Source organism: Coregonus clupeaformis, unplaced genomic scaffold (assembly GCF_020615455.1).
Source record: "Coregonus clupeaformis isolate EN_2021a unplaced genomic scaffold, ASM2061545v1 scaf0076, whole genome shotgun sequence".
NCBI classification, from domain to species: domain Eukaryota; kingdom Metazoa; phylum Chordata; class Actinopteri; order Salmoniformes; family Salmonidae; genus Coregonus; species Coregonus clupeaformis.
Window position 1 is genome coordinate 440001 of NW_025533531.1, and position 18719 is coordinate 458719.

The 18719-nt window shown below is 46.2% G+C and overlaps 1 protein-coding gene across 7 annotated transcripts in view; it reads left to right on the forward strand.

Moving 5' to 3' along the window:
* LOC121555400 (transcription factor SPT20 homolog) overlaps positions 1-18719 on the forward strand; it is a 45536-nt gene that overhangs the window by 9427 nt on the left and 17390 nt on the right. For all 7 annotated transcript variants that reach the window (XM_041869225.2, XM_041869226.2, XM_041869229.2 and 4 more), the window contains exons 8-18: positions 5887-5940; positions 6429-6568; positions 6810-6966; positions 7099-7155; positions 8204-8275; positions 8578-8747; positions 8848-8880; positions 12884-12998; positions 13091-13199; positions 13761-13967; positions 14551-14842. In XM_041869225.2, the coding sequence (XP_041725159.1) occupies positions 5887-5940; positions 6429-6568; positions 6810-6966; positions 7099-7155; positions 8204-8275; positions 8578-8747; positions 8848-8880; positions 12884-12998; positions 13091-13199; positions 13761-13967; positions 14551-14842 (1406 nt within the window). The remainder of the gene's footprint in view (positions 1-5886; positions 5941-6428; positions 6569-6809; positions 6967-7098; positions 7156-8203; positions 8276-8577; positions 8748-8847; positions 8881-12883; positions 12999-13090; positions 13200-13760; positions 13968-14550; positions 14843-18719) is intronic.

Here is an 18719-nt window from a genome sequence, read left to right on the forward strand (position 1 = left end):
GGTATCTGTTAGCATGCTAGTATATACCCGTCGACTTAAACACACACACAATACCCCCACTTTGAATACCACTGCTCTAGAACCGTAGAAACAGAATGGGTAGAACAGACACCATGCAGGTGAACCAGGGGAACACTCTAGAACCATAGACATGAATGGATAGAAGTATGAAACAGTTTGAAAAATGTAATAATAATTGTAAGTCGCTCTGGATAAGAGCGTCTTCTAAATGACTAAAATGTAAATGTAATCAGACACCAAGCAGGAAGGCAGAGGCTATAAGGACACTCCTGACCTGAAATTGTTTCTGTTGTTAGAAACAGATGAGATTAACATTCCTGCAACAATATTTTGTTGAAATATAATTTGATCTCTGAGAAATTAAGCTAATTCATTGCACCCAAAATTGTCATTTAATTTGTAGGATTCATATAATAGATAATGTACTTGTCCTCCGATTTGACCAAACTTTTTCTAACAATGAGGTAGACTAGAATTTTGTACACAAATGTGTTTACATCCGTTAATGAGCATTTCTCCTTTGCCAAGATAATCCATCCACCTGACAGGTGTGGCATATCAAGAAGCTGATTAAACAGCATGATCATTAAACAGGTGCACCTTGTGCTGGGGACAATAAAAGGCCAATCTAAAATGTGCAGTTTTGTCACACAACACAATGCCACAGATGTATCAAGTTGAGGGAGCGTGCAATTGGCATGCTGACTGCAGGAATGTCCACCAGAGCTTTTGCCCCAGAATTGAATGTTCATTTCTCTACCATAAGCCGCCTCCAACATTGTTTTAGAGAATTTGGCAGTACGTCCAACCGGCTTCACAACCTCACCAGGGTCTTGACCTGACTGCATTTCGGCGTCGTAACCGACTTCAGTGGGCAAATGCTCACCTTCGATGGCCACTGGCATGCTGTGGAAGTGTGCTCTTCACGGATGAAATCCGGTTTCAACTGCACCGGGCAGATGGCGTTGTGTGGGCGAACGGTTTGCTGATGTCAACGTTGTGAACAGAATGCCCCATGGTGGCGGTGGTTATGGTATGGGCAGGCATAAACTACGGACAACGAACACAACTGCAATTTATCGATGGCAATTTGAATGCACAGAAATACTGTGAAGAGATCCTGAGGCCCATTGTCGTGCCATTCATCCGCTGCCATCACCTCATGTTTCAGCATGATAAATTCTAAAAAATTCTAAAAAATAAATAGCGGAAAAGTGGTGCGTGCATATGTATTCGCCCCCTTTGCTATGAAGCCCCTAAATAAGATCTGGTGCAACCAATTACCTTCAGAAGTCACATAATTAGTTAAATAAAGTCCACCGATATTGCCACTTCTATTTGCCATATTTTCAATTTAAGCCTACTAGAAAGTGTGTGCCCTCAGGCCTGGAGGGAAGCAAAAGTCATTCCGCTACCTAAGAATAGTAAAGCCCCCTTTACTGGCTCAAATAGCCGACCAATCAGCCTGTTACCAACCCTTAGTAAACTATCGGAAAAAATTGTGTTTGACCAGATACAATGCTATTTTACTGGAAACAAATTGACAACAAACTTTCAGCATGCTTATAGAAAAGGACATTCAACAACCACAGCACTTACACAAATGACTGATGATTGGCTGAGAGAAATTGATGATACAAAGATTGTGGGGGCTGTTTTGTTAGACTTCAGTGCGGCTTTTGACATTATCAATCATTGTCTGCTGCTGGAAAAACGTATGTGTTATGGCTTTACACCCCCTGCTATATTGTGGATAAAGAGTTACCTGTTTAACAGAACACAGAGGGTGTTCTTTAATTGGAAGCCTCTCCAACATTATCCAGGTAGAGTAAAGCCAGTGTATCTATGTATGCGGATGACTCAACACTATACACGTCAGCTACTACAGCGACTGAAATAACTGCAACACTTAACAAAGAGCTGCAGTTAGTTTCAGAATGGGTGGCAAGGAATAAGTTAGTCCTGAATATTTCCAAAACTAAAAGCATTGTGTTTGGGTCAAATCATTCACTAAAACCCTAAACCTCAACTACATCTCGTAATGAATAATGTGGAAATTGAGCAAGTTGAGGTGACTAAACTGCTTGGAGTAACCCTGGATTGTAGACTGTCATGGTCAAAACATATTGAAACAACAGTAGCTAATATGAGGAGAAGTATGTCCTTTATTAAGCGCTGCTCTGCCTTCTTAACAACAATATCAACAAGGCAGGTCCTACAGGCCCTAGTTTTGTCGCACCTGGACTACTGTTCAGTAGTGTGGTCAAGTGCCACAAAGAGGGACTTAGGAAAATTGCAGTTGGCTCAGAACAGGGCAGCACGGCTGGCCCTTGGATGTACACGGAGAGCTAACATTAATGACATGCGTGTCAGTCTCTCCAGGCTCAGAGTGGAAGAGAGATTGACTTCATCACTGCTAGTTTTTGTAAGAGGTGTCGACGAGCTGAATGTACCGAGCTGTCTGTTTTGGAATACTGGCTCACAGCTCGGACACCCATGCATACCCCACAAGACATGCCACCATTGGTCTCTTCACAGTCCCCAAGTCCAGAACAGACTATGGGAGGCGCACAGTACTACATAGAGCCATGACTACATGGAACTCTATTCCACATCAGGTAACTGATGCAAGCAGTAGAATAAGATTTTTTTAAAACATGTAAAAATACACCTTATGGAACAAGCGGGGACTGTGAAGAGACACACACACACAGGTACATACACACACACACAGGTACATACACACACACACAGGTACATACACACACACACAGGTACATACACACACACACAGGTACATACACACACACACAGGTACATACACACACACACAGGTACATACACACACACACAGGTACATACACACACACACAGGTACATACACACACACACAGGTACATACACACACACACAGGTACATACACACACACATATAGACACTCACTCTACACACACGTACACATGGATGTTGTATTGTAAATATGTGATAGTGGAGTAGTGGCCCGAGGGAACACACTAAATGTATTGGGTAAAGTGTTATGAAATATAATGTCATGTAATATTTTTAATTGTACATAACTGCCTTAATGTTGCAGGACCCCAGGAAGAGTAGCTGCTGCCTTGGCAGCTAATGGGGATCCTTAATAAATACAAATACAAATCTAAGTGTCACATGATCTCAGTATATATACACATGTTTTGAAAGGCCCCAGAGTCTGCAACACCACTAAGCAAGGGGCACCACCAAGCAAGCGGCACCATGAAGACTAAGGAGCTCTCCAAACAGGTCAGGGACAAAGTTGTGGAGAAGTACAGATCAGGGTTGGGTTATAAAAGAATATCAGAAACTTTGAACATCCCACGGAGCACCATTAAATCCATTATTTAAAAAATGGAAAGAATATGGCACCACAACAAACCTGCCAACAGAGGGCCGCCCACCAAAACTCACGGATCAGGCAAGGATTAATCCGAGAGGCAAGAAAGAGACCAAAGATAACCCTGAAGGAGCTGCAAAGCTCCACAGCAGAGATTGGAGTATCTGTCCATAGGACCACTTTAAGCCGTACACTCCACAGAGCTGGGCTTTACGGAAGAGTGGCCAGAAAATAGCCATTGCTTAAAAAATAAAATAAGCAAACACGTTTGGTGTTCGCCAAAAGGCATGTGGGAGACTCCCCAAACATATGGAAGAAGGTACTCTGGTCAGAAGAGACTAAAATTGAGCTTTTTGGCGATCAAGGAAAACGCTATGTCTGGCGCAAACCCAACACCTCTCATCACCCCGAGAGCACCATCCCCACAGTGAAGCATGGTGGTGGCAGCATCATGCTGTGGGGATGTTTTTCATCGGCAGGGACTGGGAAACTGGTCAGAATTGAAGGAATGATGGATGGCGCTAAATACAGGGACATTCTTGAGGGAAACCTGTTTCAGTCTTCCAGAGGTTTGAGACTGGGATGGAGGTTCACCTTCCAGCAGGACAATGACCCTAAGCATACTGCTAAAGCAACACTCGAGTGGTTTAAGGGGAATCCTCAATCCAATTGAAAATCTGTGGTATGACTTAAAGATTGCTATACACCAGCGGAACCCATCCAGCTTGAAGGAGCTGGAGCAGTTTTGCCTTGAAGAATGGGCAAAAATCACAGTGGCTAGATTTGCCAAGCTTATAAAGACATACCCCAAGAGACTTGCAGCTGTAATTGCTGGGGGGGACATTGAGCATGTTTGGGATGCTCTGGATCGATGTGTGCAACAGCGTGTTCCAGTTCCCCCCAATATCCAGCAACTTCAAACAGCCAATGAAGAGTTGGACAACATTCCACAGGCCACAACCAACAGCCTGATCAACTCTATGCGAAGGAGATGCTGCACGAGGCAAACCTACCTTTTTATTTTTATTTTTTAAAGGTATCTGTGACCAACAGATGCATATCTGTATTCCCAGTCATGTGAAATCCATCGAATAGGGCCTAATTTTTTTTTTTTTTTTCAATTGTCTGATTTCCTTATATGAACTGAAACTCAGTAAAATCTTGAATTGTTGCATGTTGCGTTGATATTTTTGTTCAGAGTAGTATCAGTTCTCTATATTTAACAAGTAGTATGGAGCTGCGGCTTGGAGTGTTGTTTCTTCATTCTATGTAATGTATTCTCAGTGAATTTGGTGATTTTGTTTTTTCTGCCTGTTCAGAGAAATTAGTCATTGAAGTTGTTAGGTTAATGTCCCATTCTACATCCTGATATTACCACAGGACGAGCCACAGCTCCATACTACTTGTCAGACATATAGAACTGATACTACATACTGGTTGTTAGGGAACGATTGGTGTGTGTTTTATTTTTTATTTTTAATTTTTTTAATTCCTTATATCTTATTGTTAGGGAAAAAGTTTAGTCCAAATCAGATGTTTGGATGCAACCAATTTAGCTTAATCTCAAAGAGATCAAATTATATTTCTACAAAATAATGTTGCAGGATTGCTAATCTTATCTGTTTTTTAACTACAGAAAAGATTTCAGAACGATCTGAGATGGTGGGTGTCATGGCTTGCTGAAAGGACACGGAACAACCCCTTAACCTAATTTGAACCAATTCTGAAATGAAATATCGGTTGCAGGTCAGGAGAGTCTGTATAGTGTCCATATAGCCTTTTCCATGCAGGTAAGAACTAGCACAGCATTCTAGAACCACTCTAGAACTATATCAATAGAACAGGCCATGCAGGAGAGAACCAGGAGAAGGAGAAACTTGTTCGTTATGTTAAGAGTGGACAAAAGTGGTGAAGATATACTATCAGAATGATGTGCAAAAGGCCTCCCGAGTGGCGCATCGGTCTAAGGCACTGCATCGCAGTGCTTGAGGCGTCACTACAAACCGGGTTCGATCCCAGGCTGTGAGGTGGCGCACAATTGGCCCAGCGTCGTCCGGGTTAGGAAAGGGTTTGGCAGGCCGGGATTTCCTTGTCCCATCGCGCTATAGCGATTCCTTGTGGCGGGCCGGGCATCTGCAAGCTGACTTCGGTCGCCAGCTGGACGGTGTTTCCTCCGACACATTGGTGCGGCTGGTTTCCGGGTTAAGCGAGCAGTGTGTCAAGAAGCAGTGTTGCTTGGCAGGGTCGTGTTTCGGAGGACGCATGGCTCTCGACCTTCGCCTTTCCCGAGTCCGTACGGGAGTTGCAGCGATGGGACAAGACTGTAACTACCAATTGGATACCACGAAATTGGGGAGAAAAAGGGGTAAAAGTACAAAAATAATAATAAAATAATGATGTGCAAAGACATTTATTCTAAAATAGCCTTCGATCATTACAGCTTGGAACATCGATACTAAATTCTGACCTTTGACCCTGCTATCCCCAGACCCTGATCTGTGATGTCCATGCCATGACCAGTGACCACCACAAATGGACACAGGTGAGCTACCAAGGTCATACAAACACCAACAAGATGGTATAGGAATACTGAGAAATGTTCTGAGACATCATTCAGTGATGGGGGAGATACTTGATCTTACTGAATCACATCTGATTGACCTCTCCTCTTGTCCTTTTCTCATTATCCCTCTTCTCCTCTCCTCTCATCTCTCCTCTCTTCTCCTCCTCCTCTCTTCTCCTCCTCTCTCCTCTCTTCTCCTCCTCTCCTCTCTTCTCCTCCTCTATTCTCCTCTCATCTCTCCTCTATTCTCCTCTCATCTCTCCTCTCTCCTCCTCTCTTCTCCTCTCATCTCCTCATCTCCTCCTCTCTTCTCCTCCTCTCTTCTCCTCCTCTCTCCTCATCTCTCCTCTCATCTCCTCATCTCCTCCTCTCATCTCCTCCTCTCATCTCCTCCTCTCATCTCCTCCTCTCTTCTCCTCTCCTCCTCTCTTCTCCTCCTCTCATCTCTCCTCTCATCTCTCCTCCAGGATGATAAGTTTCAGTTGGAGAGCCAGTTACTGCTGGCCACAGCTGATCCTCTGTGTCTGGATCCATGTATCTCTGTCACCTGCACAGCCAACCGCCTGCTCTACAACAAGCAGAAGATGAACACGCGCTCCATGAAACGGTACACATACACACACACAGCGACACACACACACACACACACACACACACAGCGACACACACAGCGACACACACAGCGACACACACACACACACACACATACACACACACACACACAGCGACACACACACAGCGACACACACACAGTCACCTGCAAACACACACCTGCACTAACTATTCTGCATACCTGATCTCCAGCTGTTCTGAGACACACACCTAACCTGTTTCTCCTCTCTCCATAGTTGTTTTAAGCGTCACTCTCGGGCGGCGCTGAACCGTCAGCAGGAGCTATCCTACCTGCCCGTGCCCCCCCAGCTGCGTCTCTATGACTACCTGCAGAGGAGGAAGGAGAGGAAACCTGCCCCCTCGATAGACCTTAAGATCTCCAAGGCCGGAAACGTGAGACCACAATACCCTCAATTTACAAACACCAAACAAAACAAATACAATCCAAACACACGAGTTTCAGACTGATGTCTACATCCTCTCCATTTTCCCTCCCTCCCTCCCTCCCTCCCTCCCTCGTTACAGTGTGTGGACATGTGGAAGCAGAGCTACTGCCAGCTCACTGTCCCCAGGGAGATTGATGTAAGTCTCTCTCTATCTCTCTCTCTCTCTCTCTCTCTCTCTCTGTCTCTCTGTCTCTCTCTCTCTCTCTCTCTCTCTCTCTCTCTCTCTCTCTCTCTCTCTCTCTCTCTCTCTCTCTCTCTCTCTCTCTGTCTCTGTCTCTGTCTCTGTCTCTCTCTGTCTCTCTCTCTCTCTGTCTCTCTCTCGCTCTCTCTCTGTCTCTCTCTCTGTCTCTCTCTCTCTCTGTCTCTCTCTCTGTCTCTCTCTCTCTCTGTCTCTCTCTCTGTCTCTCTCTCTCTCTCTCTGTCTCTCTCTCTGTCTCTCTCTCTCTCTGTCTATCTCTTTGTCTCTCTCTCTCTCTGTCTCTCTCTCTGTCTCTCTCTCTCTCTGTCTCTCTCTCTGCTCTCTCTCTCTCTCTGTCTCTCTCTCTCTCTCTCTCTCTGTCTCTCTGTCTTCTCTCTCTCTCTCTCTCTCTCTCTGTCTCTCTGTCTCTCTGTCTCTCTGTCTCTCTCTCTCTCTCTCTCTCTCTCTCTCTCTCTCTCTCTGTCTCTGTCTCTCTCTCTCTCTGTCTCTCTCTCTGTCTCTCTCTGTCTCTGTCTCTGTCTCTCTCTCTCTCTCTCTCTCTCTCTCTCCTTCTCAAACCCCTCTACCTGTCTGTCACGACCGTTGTCAGTCAGTGACTGGTGCTCTGAGATATGGACCAAGGTTGGGGTCAATACCAATTGAAGTCGGTCAATTCAGGAAGTGATTTAAATTAAAACACTTTTGACATAAATCGTTTCTCCTTTCTCAGCTTATTGAGGTCATTGAAAATTATTATTAAATTGGAATTTCAATTGACTTCCTGAATTGACTGACTTCAATCGGAATTGAGCCCAACCCTGCTATGGACAGTTTAGTGTTCATACTCAGACTGCCTCTGTGTTCATACTCAGACTGCCTCTGTGTTCATACTCAGACTGCCTCTGTGTTCATACTCAGACTGCCTCTGTGTTCATACTCAGACTGCCTCTGTGTTCATACTCAGACTGCCTCTGTGTTCATACTCAGACTGCCTCTGTGTTCACAGGTAGAGAAATATGCAGTGGTAGAGAAGTCAGTGAAGCTGGAGGAATCTCAACCCACTGTCTGGCCTGCAGAGGTAAGACTTCTACACTTCCTGGTGTCACACTCTTTATCTTCCCCTCCCTCCTACAGACCCACTGGCTGTCCTGCAGAATTGCAGTAAGACAGAGCTAACAGACAGCTCTGGCTCGAAACACAACAAGCTAACAGACAGCAAACTGAACACAGCTCTGGCTCGAAACACAACAAGCTGCCAGAAAGATCATTTTATTACAGAACATTTGTGCATTTCCTGCCAACTTAGATCAAAATGGTCCCAGAGGACTAACGTTTCTCTTCTCACTTCCTGGTGTCACACGCTATCTCTCCCCCTGACAGGAAGTGATAGATGACTATACGTTTGAGTGTGAGGTGGGGGGCCAGGCCCAAAGGACCAAGGTGTCCATCTTCCAGTCGGTGGGAGACCCTCTGGTCTACGGAAAGATCTACTGCGCCAAAGAACCCAAAGCTGAGGAGGACAGAAACGACCTTCACCTCATACACCCACCGTAAGGAGAGGGGGAGGGCGCAAATCTGCAGAGGACAGTAGAATGGAACATTCTAGAAACACAATACTTTGACCGGGTGTTTCTTGTCTCTTCCCACCAGGTTCCTAATAGGCTCAAAGAGAGATGCTGATCGGTAAGTGGACTAACTGTGTGTTTGAGGATTTGTCCTTTCTGAAAACATTGGTTCTCTGTTGTAGGTGTTGACTGCTGTGTTGTAGGTGTTGACTGTGTTGTAGGTTGTTGACTGTGTTGTAAGGTTTTGATTAAAAAAATGAATTTTCTAGGTTCCTACAGTGCCTTGCAAAAGTATTCATTCCCCTTGGTGTTTTTCCTATTTTGTTGCATTACAATCTGTAATTTTTATTTGGATTTCATGTAATGGACATACACAAAATAGTCCAAATTGGTGAAGTGAAATGAAAAAAATTACTTGTTTCAAATAATTATACAAAATAAATAACGGAAAAGTGGTGCGTGCATATGTATTCACCCCCTTTGCTATGAAGCCCCTAAATAAGATCTGGTGCAACCAATTACCTTCAGAAGTCACATAATTAGTTAAATAAAGTCCACCTGTGTGCAATCTAAGTGTCACATGATCTCAGTATAGATACACCTGTTCTGAAAGGCCCCAGAGTCTGCAACACCACCAAGCAAGGGGCACCACCAAGCAAGGGGCACCATGAAGACCAAGGAGCTCTCCAAACAGGTCAGGGACAAAGTTGTGGAGAAGTACAGCTCAGGGTTGGGTTATAAAAAAATATCCGAAACTTTGATCATCCCACAGAGCACCATTAAATCCATTATTTAAAAATGGAAAGAATATGGCACCACAACAAACCTGCCAACAGAGGGCCACCCACCAAAACTCACGGACCAGGCAAGGAGGGCATTAATCAGAGAGGCAAGAAAGAGACCACAGATAACCCTGAAGGAGCTGCAAAGCTCCAGAGCGGATATTGGAGTATCTGTCCATAGGACCACTTTAAGCCGTACACTCCACAGAGCTGGGCTTTACGGAAGAGTGGCCAGAAAAAAGCCATAGCTTAAAGAAAAAAATAAGCAAACACGTTTGGTGTTCGCCAAAAGGCATGTGGGAGACTCCCCAAACATATGGAAGAAGGTACTCTGGTCAGATGAGACTAAAATTGGGCTTTTTGGCCATCAAGGAAAACGCTATGTCTGGCGCAAACCCAACACCTCTCATCACCCCGAGAACACCATCCCCACAGTGAAGCATGGTGGTGGCAGCATCATGCTGTGGGGATGTTATTCATCGGCAGGGACTGGGAAACTGGTCAGAATTGAGGGAATGATTGATGGCGCTAAACACAGGGAAATTCTTGAGGGAAACCTGTTTCAGTCTTCCAGAGATTTGAGACTGGGACGGAGGTTCACCTTCCAGCAGGACAATGACCCCAAGCATACTGCTAAAGCAACACACAATAGTTACGCACGTTCAAGTTTTCTGTTTTATTTTGTCTTATTTCTTGTTTGTTTCACAAACAAATATATTTTGGATTTTCAAAGTGGTAGGCATGTTGTGTAAATCAAATGATACAAACCCCCCGAAAATCAAATTTAATTCCAGGTTGTAAGGCAACAAAATAGGAAAAATGCCAAGGGGGGTGAATGCTTTCGCAAGCCACTGTATACAGTGAGGGATTTAAGTATTTGATCCCCTGCTGATTTTGTACGTTTGCCCACTGACAAAGACAAGATCAGTCTATCATTTTAATGGTAGGTTTATTTGAACAGTGAGAGACAGAATAACAACAAAAAAATCCAGAAAAACCCATGTAAAAAATTGTATGAATTGATTTGCATTTTAATGAGTGATATAAGTATTTGACCCCTCTGCAAAACATGACTTAGTACTTGGTGGCAAAACCCTTGTTGGCAATCACAGAGGTCAGACGTTTCTTGTAGTTGGCCACCAGGTTTACACACATCTCAGGAGGGATTTTGTCCCACTCCTCTTTGCAGATCTTCTCCAAGTCATTAAGGTTTCGAGGCTGACGTTTGGCAACTCGAACCTTCAGCTCCCTCCACAGATTTTCTATGGGATTAAGGTCTGGAGACTGGCTAGGCCACTCCAGGACCTTAATGTGCTCCTTCTTGAGCCACTCCTTTGTTGCCTTGGCCGTGTGTTTTGGGTCATTGTCATGCTGGAATACCCATCCACGACCCATTTTCAATGCCCTGGCTGAGGGAAGGAGGTTCTCACCCAAGATTTGACGGTACATGGCCCCGTCCATCGTCCCTTTGATGCGGTGAAGTTGTCCTGTCCCCTTAGCAGAAAAACACCCCCAAAGCATAATGTTTCCACCTCCATGTTTGACGGTGGGGATGGTGTTCTTGGGGTCATAGGCAGCATTCCTCCTCCTCCAAACACGGCGAGTTGAGTTGATGCCAAAGAGCTCGATTTTGGTCTCATCTGACCACAGCACTTTCACCCAGTTCTCCTCTGAATCATTCAGATGTTCATTGGCAAACTTCAGACAGGCCTGTATATATGCTTTCTTGAGCAGGGGGACCTTGCATGCGCTGCAGGATTTCATTCCTTCACGGTGTAGTGTGTTACCAATTGTTTTCTTGGTGACTATGGTCCCAGCTGCCTTGAGATCATTGACAAGATCCTCCCGTGTAGTTCTGGGCTGATTCCTCACCGTTCTGATGATCATTGCAACTCCACGATGTGAGATTTTGCATGGAGCCCCGGGCCGAGGGAGATTGACAGTTATTTTGTGTTTCTTCCATTTGCGAATAATCGCACCAACTGTTGTCACCTTCTCAAATCAAATCAAATCAAATGTTATTGGTCACATGCGCCGAATACAACAGGTGCAGACATTACGGTGAAATGCTTACTTACAGCCCTTAACCAACAGTGCATTTATTTTAAACAAAAAAAGTAAGAATAAAACAACAACAAAAAAAGTGTTGAGAAAAAAAGAGCAGAAGTAAAATAAAGTGACAGTAGGGAGGCTATATATACAGGGGGGTACCGTTGCAGAGTCAATGTGGGGGGCACCGGCTAGTTGAGGTAATATGTACATGTGGGTAGAGTTAAAGTGACTATGCATAAATACTTAACAGAGTAGCAGCAGCGTAAAAGGATGGGGTGGGGGGCAGTGCAAATAGTCCGGGGTAGCCATGATTAGCTGTTCAGGAGTCTTATGGCTTGAGGGTAGAAGCTGTTGAGAAGTCTTTGGACCTAGACTTGGCACTCCGGTACCGCTTGCCGTGCGGTAGCAGAGAGAACAGTCTATGACTAGGGTGGCTGGAGTCTTTGACAATTTTGAGGGCCTTCCTCTGACACCGCCTGGTATAGAGGTCCTGGATGGCAGGGGAGCTTTGCCCCAGTGATGTACTGGGCGTACGCACTACCCTCTGTAGTGCCTTGCGGTCAGAGGCCAAGCAGTTGCCATACCAGGCGGTGATGCAACCAGTCAGGATGCTCTCGATGGTGCAGCTGTAGAATTTTTTGAGGATCTGAGGACCCATACCAAATCTTTTTAGTCTCCTGAGGGGGAATAGGCTTTGTCGTGCCCTCTTCACGACTGTCTTGGTGTGTTTGGACCATGATAGTTCGTTGGTGATGTGGACACCAAGGAACTTGAAGCTCACCAAGCAGCTTGGCGATGGTCTTGTAGCCCATTCCAGCCTTGTGTAGGTCTACAATCTTGTCCCTGACATCCTTGGAGAGCTCTTTGGTCTTGGCCATGGTGGAGAGTTTGGAATCTGATTGATTGATTGCTTCTGTGGACAGGTGTCTTTTATACAGGTAACAAACTGAGATTAGGAGCACTCCCTTTAAGAGTGTGCTCCTAATCTCCGCTCGTTACCTGTATAAAAGACACCTGGGAGCCAGAAATCTTTCTAATTGAGAGGGGGTCAAATACTTATTTCCCTCATTAAAATGCAAATCAATGTATAACATTTTTGACATGCGTTTTTCTGGATTTTTTGTTGTTGTTATTCAGTCTCTCACTGTTCAAATAAACCTACCATTAAAATTATAGACTGATCATTTCTTTGTCAGTGGGCAAACGTACAAAATCAGCAGGGGATCAAATACTTATTTCCCTGACTGTAGAAGGGTGTGTGTGTGTGTGTGTTTCTTTATTTGACAGATTTCTATCCCAGTATAAGGGTGTGTATGAGCGGGACGTGAAGTGCCAGGTGAAAATGTCTCATAACTCAGGCATCATGGGACAGAACCAACTCTCACCCAGCAGAGAGACAGAGGTACACACCACAACACACTATAGAACCAACTCTCACCCAGCAGAGAGACGGAGCTTGTTGTTGATTCACCTGATGTCTTTGTGTGTCCCCAGGTGGATGGTCTATCAGCCTTGGTTCAGTCATCAGGTGTGTTGGGGAAGGGGGTGAAACACCGGCCTCCCCCCATCAAACTACCCTCCGGGTCGGGCAGCAGCTCCTCAGGTTACCCCCTCTCTAACCAGCCTGGAGGTCTGGGGCTGATTCTGATCTCATTCCAGAAAGTTGTTGTTCTCTACTTCACATCTGATTGGTGCTCCTACTTTCTCCCCCCTCCTCTCCATCCCTCCCCCTCCTCTCTCCATCCCTCCCCCCTCCTCCTCTCTCCATCCCTCCCCCCTCCTCCTCTCTCCATCCCTCCCCCTCCTCTCTCCATCCCTCCCCCTCCTCCTCTCTCCATCCCTCCCCTCCTCCTCTCTCATCCCTCCTCCTCTCTCCACCCCCCCTCCTCCTCCCCCTCCTCTCTCCATCCCTCCCCCTCCTCCTCTCTCCATCCCTCCCCCTCCTCTCTCCACCCCCCTCCTCTCTCCATCCCCCTCCTCTCTCCATCCCCCTCCTCTCTCCATCCCTCCCCCTCCTCCTCTCCCCGTCCTCTCTCCATTCCCTCCTCCTCTCTCCATCCCTCCCCTTCCTCCTCTCTCCATCCCTCCCCCTCCTCCTCTCCCCCTCCTCTCTCCATCCCTCCCCCTCCTCCTCTCCCCCTCCTCTCTCCATCCCTGTCTCCAGGTAACCTGTATAGTTCACCGCAGGCTACCAGTGGTCTCCTCAAGTGTCCTACGCCCCCCCCAGGAACAGGCCCCGGCTCAGTCAAGCCCCAGTCTCTGAGTAGGAAGCACTCTCTGGAGCTGGGGCAGGGGTTACAGGTCGGGGGGCAGTTGGGACAGGTAGGGCTGTTGTCTCCGGCAGCCCTGTCTCCATTGGTATCAACACAGAGTAAGTGCCTAACCAGTCTGTCAAATATTGTCAGTCGATCAAACATTGTCAGTCAGTCTATGAAACAGTCAGCCAGTCCCTCTCTTCTCTCCCCCTCTTCTCCCTGACCTTCTCTTCTCTCCCCCTCTTCTCCCTGACCCTCTCTTCTCTCCCCCTCTTCTCCCTGACCTTCTCTTCTCTCCCCCTCTTCTCCCTGACCCTCTCTTCTCTCCCCCTCTTCTCCCTGACCTTCTCTTCTCTCCCCCTCTTCTCCCTGACCCTCTCTTCTCTCCCCCTCTTCTCTCTGACCCTCTCTTCTCTCCCCCTCTTCTCCCTGACCTTCTCTTCTCTCCCCCTCTTCTCCCTGACCCTCTCTTCTCTCCCCCTCTTCTCTCTGACCCTCTCTTCTCTCCCCCTCTTCTCCCTGACCCTCTCTTCTCTCCCCCTCTTCTCCCTGACCCTCTCTTCTCTCCCCCTCTTCTCCCTGACCCTCTCTTCTCTCCCCCTCTTCTCTCTGACCCTCTCTTCTCTCCCCCTCTTCTCCCTGACCCCCTCTTCTCTCTCCTCTCTCTCTCGCGCTCTCTCTCTCTCTTTCCTCTCTCAGGATCGGGGACATCCAAGCCGTCCACCCCCACCAACACCCCTTGTTCCACCCCTCATCCCCCCGACTCCCTCCTCTCCCTCCCTCCCTCTGTCACCGCCACCCCTCTGGACTCCCAGCCCCTCCTGTCCCCCTACCCCTCCCAGCAGCAGCTGTCCCTGTCCCAGGCTCTGCCTGTAATAACCATCCCTCTACCCACCATGGGAACCTCCATCACAACGGGAACAACCACCTCCTCTCAGGTCATGGCTAACCCTGCTGGACTTAACTTCATTAACGTAGTGGGATCTGTCTGGTAAGGACCTACATACTCTAATCTAGTTGTTCTCAAACCTCTCCTCGGGGGACCCATAGTAGTTCGATATATTTGATCTATTCCAGAGCTAGTGAAACCTGATTCCAATCGTCATTCAAGCCCTTGACTAGGTGAATCAGGTAAGCTAGTTCTGGGCTACCACAATATTGTGAAAGGTCTGGGGATCCCTGAGGATAGGTTTGAAAACCACTGCTCCGATCTACATACTCTGTCTGGGTTTCTCTGTAGGCACTAGGATCTGTCTAGTAAAGCTTCTGATTGGAGACACTAGATTCAGCCTTGTCTGAGGTATACCTTAGTCTCTTTCAGTCTAGTCTCTAAGCCTTGTCTGAGGTTTACCTCAGTCCCTTTCAGTCTAGTCTCTAAGCCTTGTCTGAGGTATACCTCAGTCCCTTTCAGTCTCTAAGCCTTGTCTGAGGTTTACCTCAGTCTCTTTCAGTCTAGTCTCTAAGCCTTGTCTGTCATTTTACCTCAGTCCCTTTCAGTCTCTAAGCCTTGTCTGAGGTTTACCTCAGTCCCTTTCAGTCTAGTCTCTAAGCCTTGTCTGAGGTATACCTCAGTCCCTTTCAGTCTAGTCTCTAAGCCTTGTCTGTCATTTTACCTCAGTCCCTTTCAGTCTAGTCTCTAAGCCTTGTCTGCCATTTTACCTCAGTCCCTTTCAGTCTCTAAGCCTTGTCTGTCATTTTACCTCAGTCCCTTTCAGTCTAGTCTCTAAGCCTTGTCTGTCATTTTACCTCAGTCCCTTTCAGTCTAGTCTCTAAGCCTTGTCTGCCATTTTACCTCAGTCCCTTTCAGTCTCTAAGCCTTGTCTGTCATTTTACCTCAGTCCCTTTCAGTCTAGTCTCTAAGCCTTGTCTGTCATTTTACCTCAGTCCCTTTCAGTCTCTAAGCCTTGTCTGTCATTTTACCTCAGTCCCTTTCAGTCTAGTCTCTAAGCCTTGTCTGTCATTTTACCTCAGTCCCTTTCAGTCTAGTCTCTAAGCCTTGTCTGAGGTTTACCTCAGTCCCTTTCAGTCTAGTATCTAAGCCTTGTCTGTCATTTTACCTCAGTCCCTTTCAGTCTAGTCTCTAAGCCTTGTCTGTCATTTTACCTCAGTCCCTTTCAGTCTAGTCTCTAAGCCTTGTCTGAGGTATACCTCAGTCCCTTTCAGTTTAGTCTCTAAGCCTTGTCTGTCATTTTACCTCAGTCCCTTTCAGTCTAGTCTCTAAGCCTTGTCTGAGGTATACCTCAGTCCCTTTCAGTCTCTAAGCCTTGTCTGTCATTTTACCTCAGTCCCTTTCAGTCTAGTCTCTAAGCCTTGTCTGTCATTTTACCTCAGTCCCTTTCAGTCTCTAAGCCTTGTCTGTCATTTTACCTCAGTCCCTTTCAGTCTAGTCTCTAAGCCTTGTCTGTCATTTTACCTCAGTCCCTTTCAGTCTAGTCTCTAAGCCTTGTCTGTCATTTTACCTCAGTCCCTTTCAGTCTAGTCTCTAAGCCTTGTCTGAGGTATACCTCAGTCCCTTTCAGTCTCTAAGCCTTGTCTGAGGTATACCTCAGTCCCTTTCAGTCTAGTCTCTAAGCCTTGTCTTTCATTTTACCTCAGTCCCTTTCAGTCTAGTCTCTAAGCCTTGTCTGTCATTTTACCTCAGTCCCTTTCAGTCTAGTCTCTAAGCCTTGTCTGTCATTTTACCTCAGTCCCTTTCAGTCTAGTCTCTAAGCCTTGTCTGTCATTTTACCTCAGTCCCTTTCAGTCTAGTCTCTAAGCCTTGTCTGTCATTTTACCTCAGTCCCTTTCTCAGTCTCTAAGCCTTGTCTGAGGTATACCTCCGTCCCCTTTCAGTCTAGTCTCTAAGCCTTGTCTGAGGTATACCTCAGTCCCTTTCAGTCTAGTCTCTAAGCCTTGTCTGAGGTATACCTCAGTCCCTTTCAGTCTAGTCTCTAAGCCTTGTCTGAGGTTTACCTCAGTCCCTTTCAGTCTAGTCTCTAAGCCTTGTCTGTCATTTTACCTCAGTCCCTTTCAGTCTAGTCTCTAAGCCTTGTCTGAGGTATACCTCAGTCCCTTTCAGTCTAGTCTCTAAGCCTTATCTGTCATTTTACCTCAGTCCCTTTCTAGTCTCTAAGCCTTGTCTGTCATTTTACCTCAGTCCCTTTCAGTCTAGTCTCTAAGCCTTGTCTGAGGTATACCTCAGTCCCTTTCAGTCTAGTCTCTAAGCCTTGTCTGAGGTATACCTCAGTCCCTTTCAGTCTAGTCTCTAAGCCTTGTCTGAGGTATACCTCAGTCCCTTTCAGTCTAGTCTCTAAGCCTTGTCTGAGGTATACCTCAGTCCCTTTCAGTCTCTAAGCCTTGTCTGAGGTATACCTCAGTCCCTTTCAGTCTAGTCTCTAAGCCTTGTCTGCAGGTATACCTCAGTCCCTTTCAGTCTAGTCTCTAAGCCTTGTCTGAGGTATACCTCAGTCCCTTTCAGTCTAGTCTCTAAGCCTTGTCTGTCATTTTACCTCAGTCCCTTTCAGTCTAGTCTCTAAGCCTTGTCTGTCATTTTACCTCAGTCCCTTTCAGTCTAGTCTCTAAGCCTTGTCTGTCATTTTACCTCAGTCCCTTTCAGTCTAGTCTCTAAGCCTTGTCTGTCATTTTACCTCAGTCCCTTTCATCTAGTCTCTAAGCCTTGTCTGAGGTATACCTCAGTCCCTTTCAGTCTAGTCTCTAAGCCTTGTCTGAGGTATACCTCAGTCCCTTTCTCTAGTCTCTAAGCCTTGTCTGAGGTTTACCTCAGTCCCTTTCAGTCTAGTCTCTAAGCCTTGTCTGTCATGGTTTACCTCAGTCCCTTTCAGTCTCTAAGCCTTGTCTGAGGTTTGCCTCAGTCCCTTTCAGTCTAGTCTCTAAGCCTTGTCTGAGGTATACCTCAGTCCCTTTCAGTCTAGTCTCTAAGCCTTGTCTGTCATTTTACCTCAGTCCCTTTCAGTCTAGTCTCTAAGCCTTGTCTGAGTTATACCTCAGTCCCTTTCAGTCTCTAAGCCTTGTCTGTCATTTTACCTCAGTCCCTTTCAGTCTAGTCTCTAAGCCTTGTCTGTCATTTTACCTCAGTCCCTTTCAGTCTAGTCTCTAAGCCTTGTCTGCCATTTTACCTCAGTCCCTTTCAGTCGCTCTAAGCCTTGTCTGTCATGTTTACCTCAGTCCCTTTCAGTCTAGTCTCTAAGCCTTGTCTGTCATTTTACCTCAGTCCCTTTCAGTCTCTAAGCCTTGTCTGTCATTTTACCTCAGTCCCTTTCAGTCTAGTCTCTAAGCCTTGTCTGTCATTTTACCTCAGTCCCTTTCAGTCTAGTCTCTAAGCCTTGTCTGAGGTTTACCTCAGTCCCTTTCAGTCTAGTATCTAAGCCTTGTCTGTCATTTTACCTCAGTCCCTTTCAGTCTAGTCTCTAAGCCTTGTCTGTCATTTTACCTCAGTCCCTTTCAGTCTAGTCTCTAAGCCTTGTCTGAGGTATACCTCAGTCCCTTTCAGTTTAGTCTCTAAGCCTTGTCTGTCATTTTACCTCAGTCCCTTTCAGTCTAGTCTCTAAGCCTTGTCTGAGGTATACCTCAGTCCCTTTCAGTCTCTAAGCCTTGTCTGTCATTTTACCTCAGTCCCTTTCAGTCTAGTCTCTAAGCCTTGTCTGTCATTTTACCTCAGTCCCTTTCAGTCTCTAAGCCTTGTCTGTCATTTTACCTCAGTCCCTTTCAGTCTAGTCTCTAAGCCTTGTCTGTCATTTTACCTCAGTCCCTTTCAGTCTAGTCTCTAAGCCTTGTCTGTCATTTTACCTCAGTCCCTTTCTTAGTCTAGTCTCTAAGCCTTGTCTGAGGTATACCTCAGTCCCTTTCAGTCTCTAAGCCTTGTCTGAGGT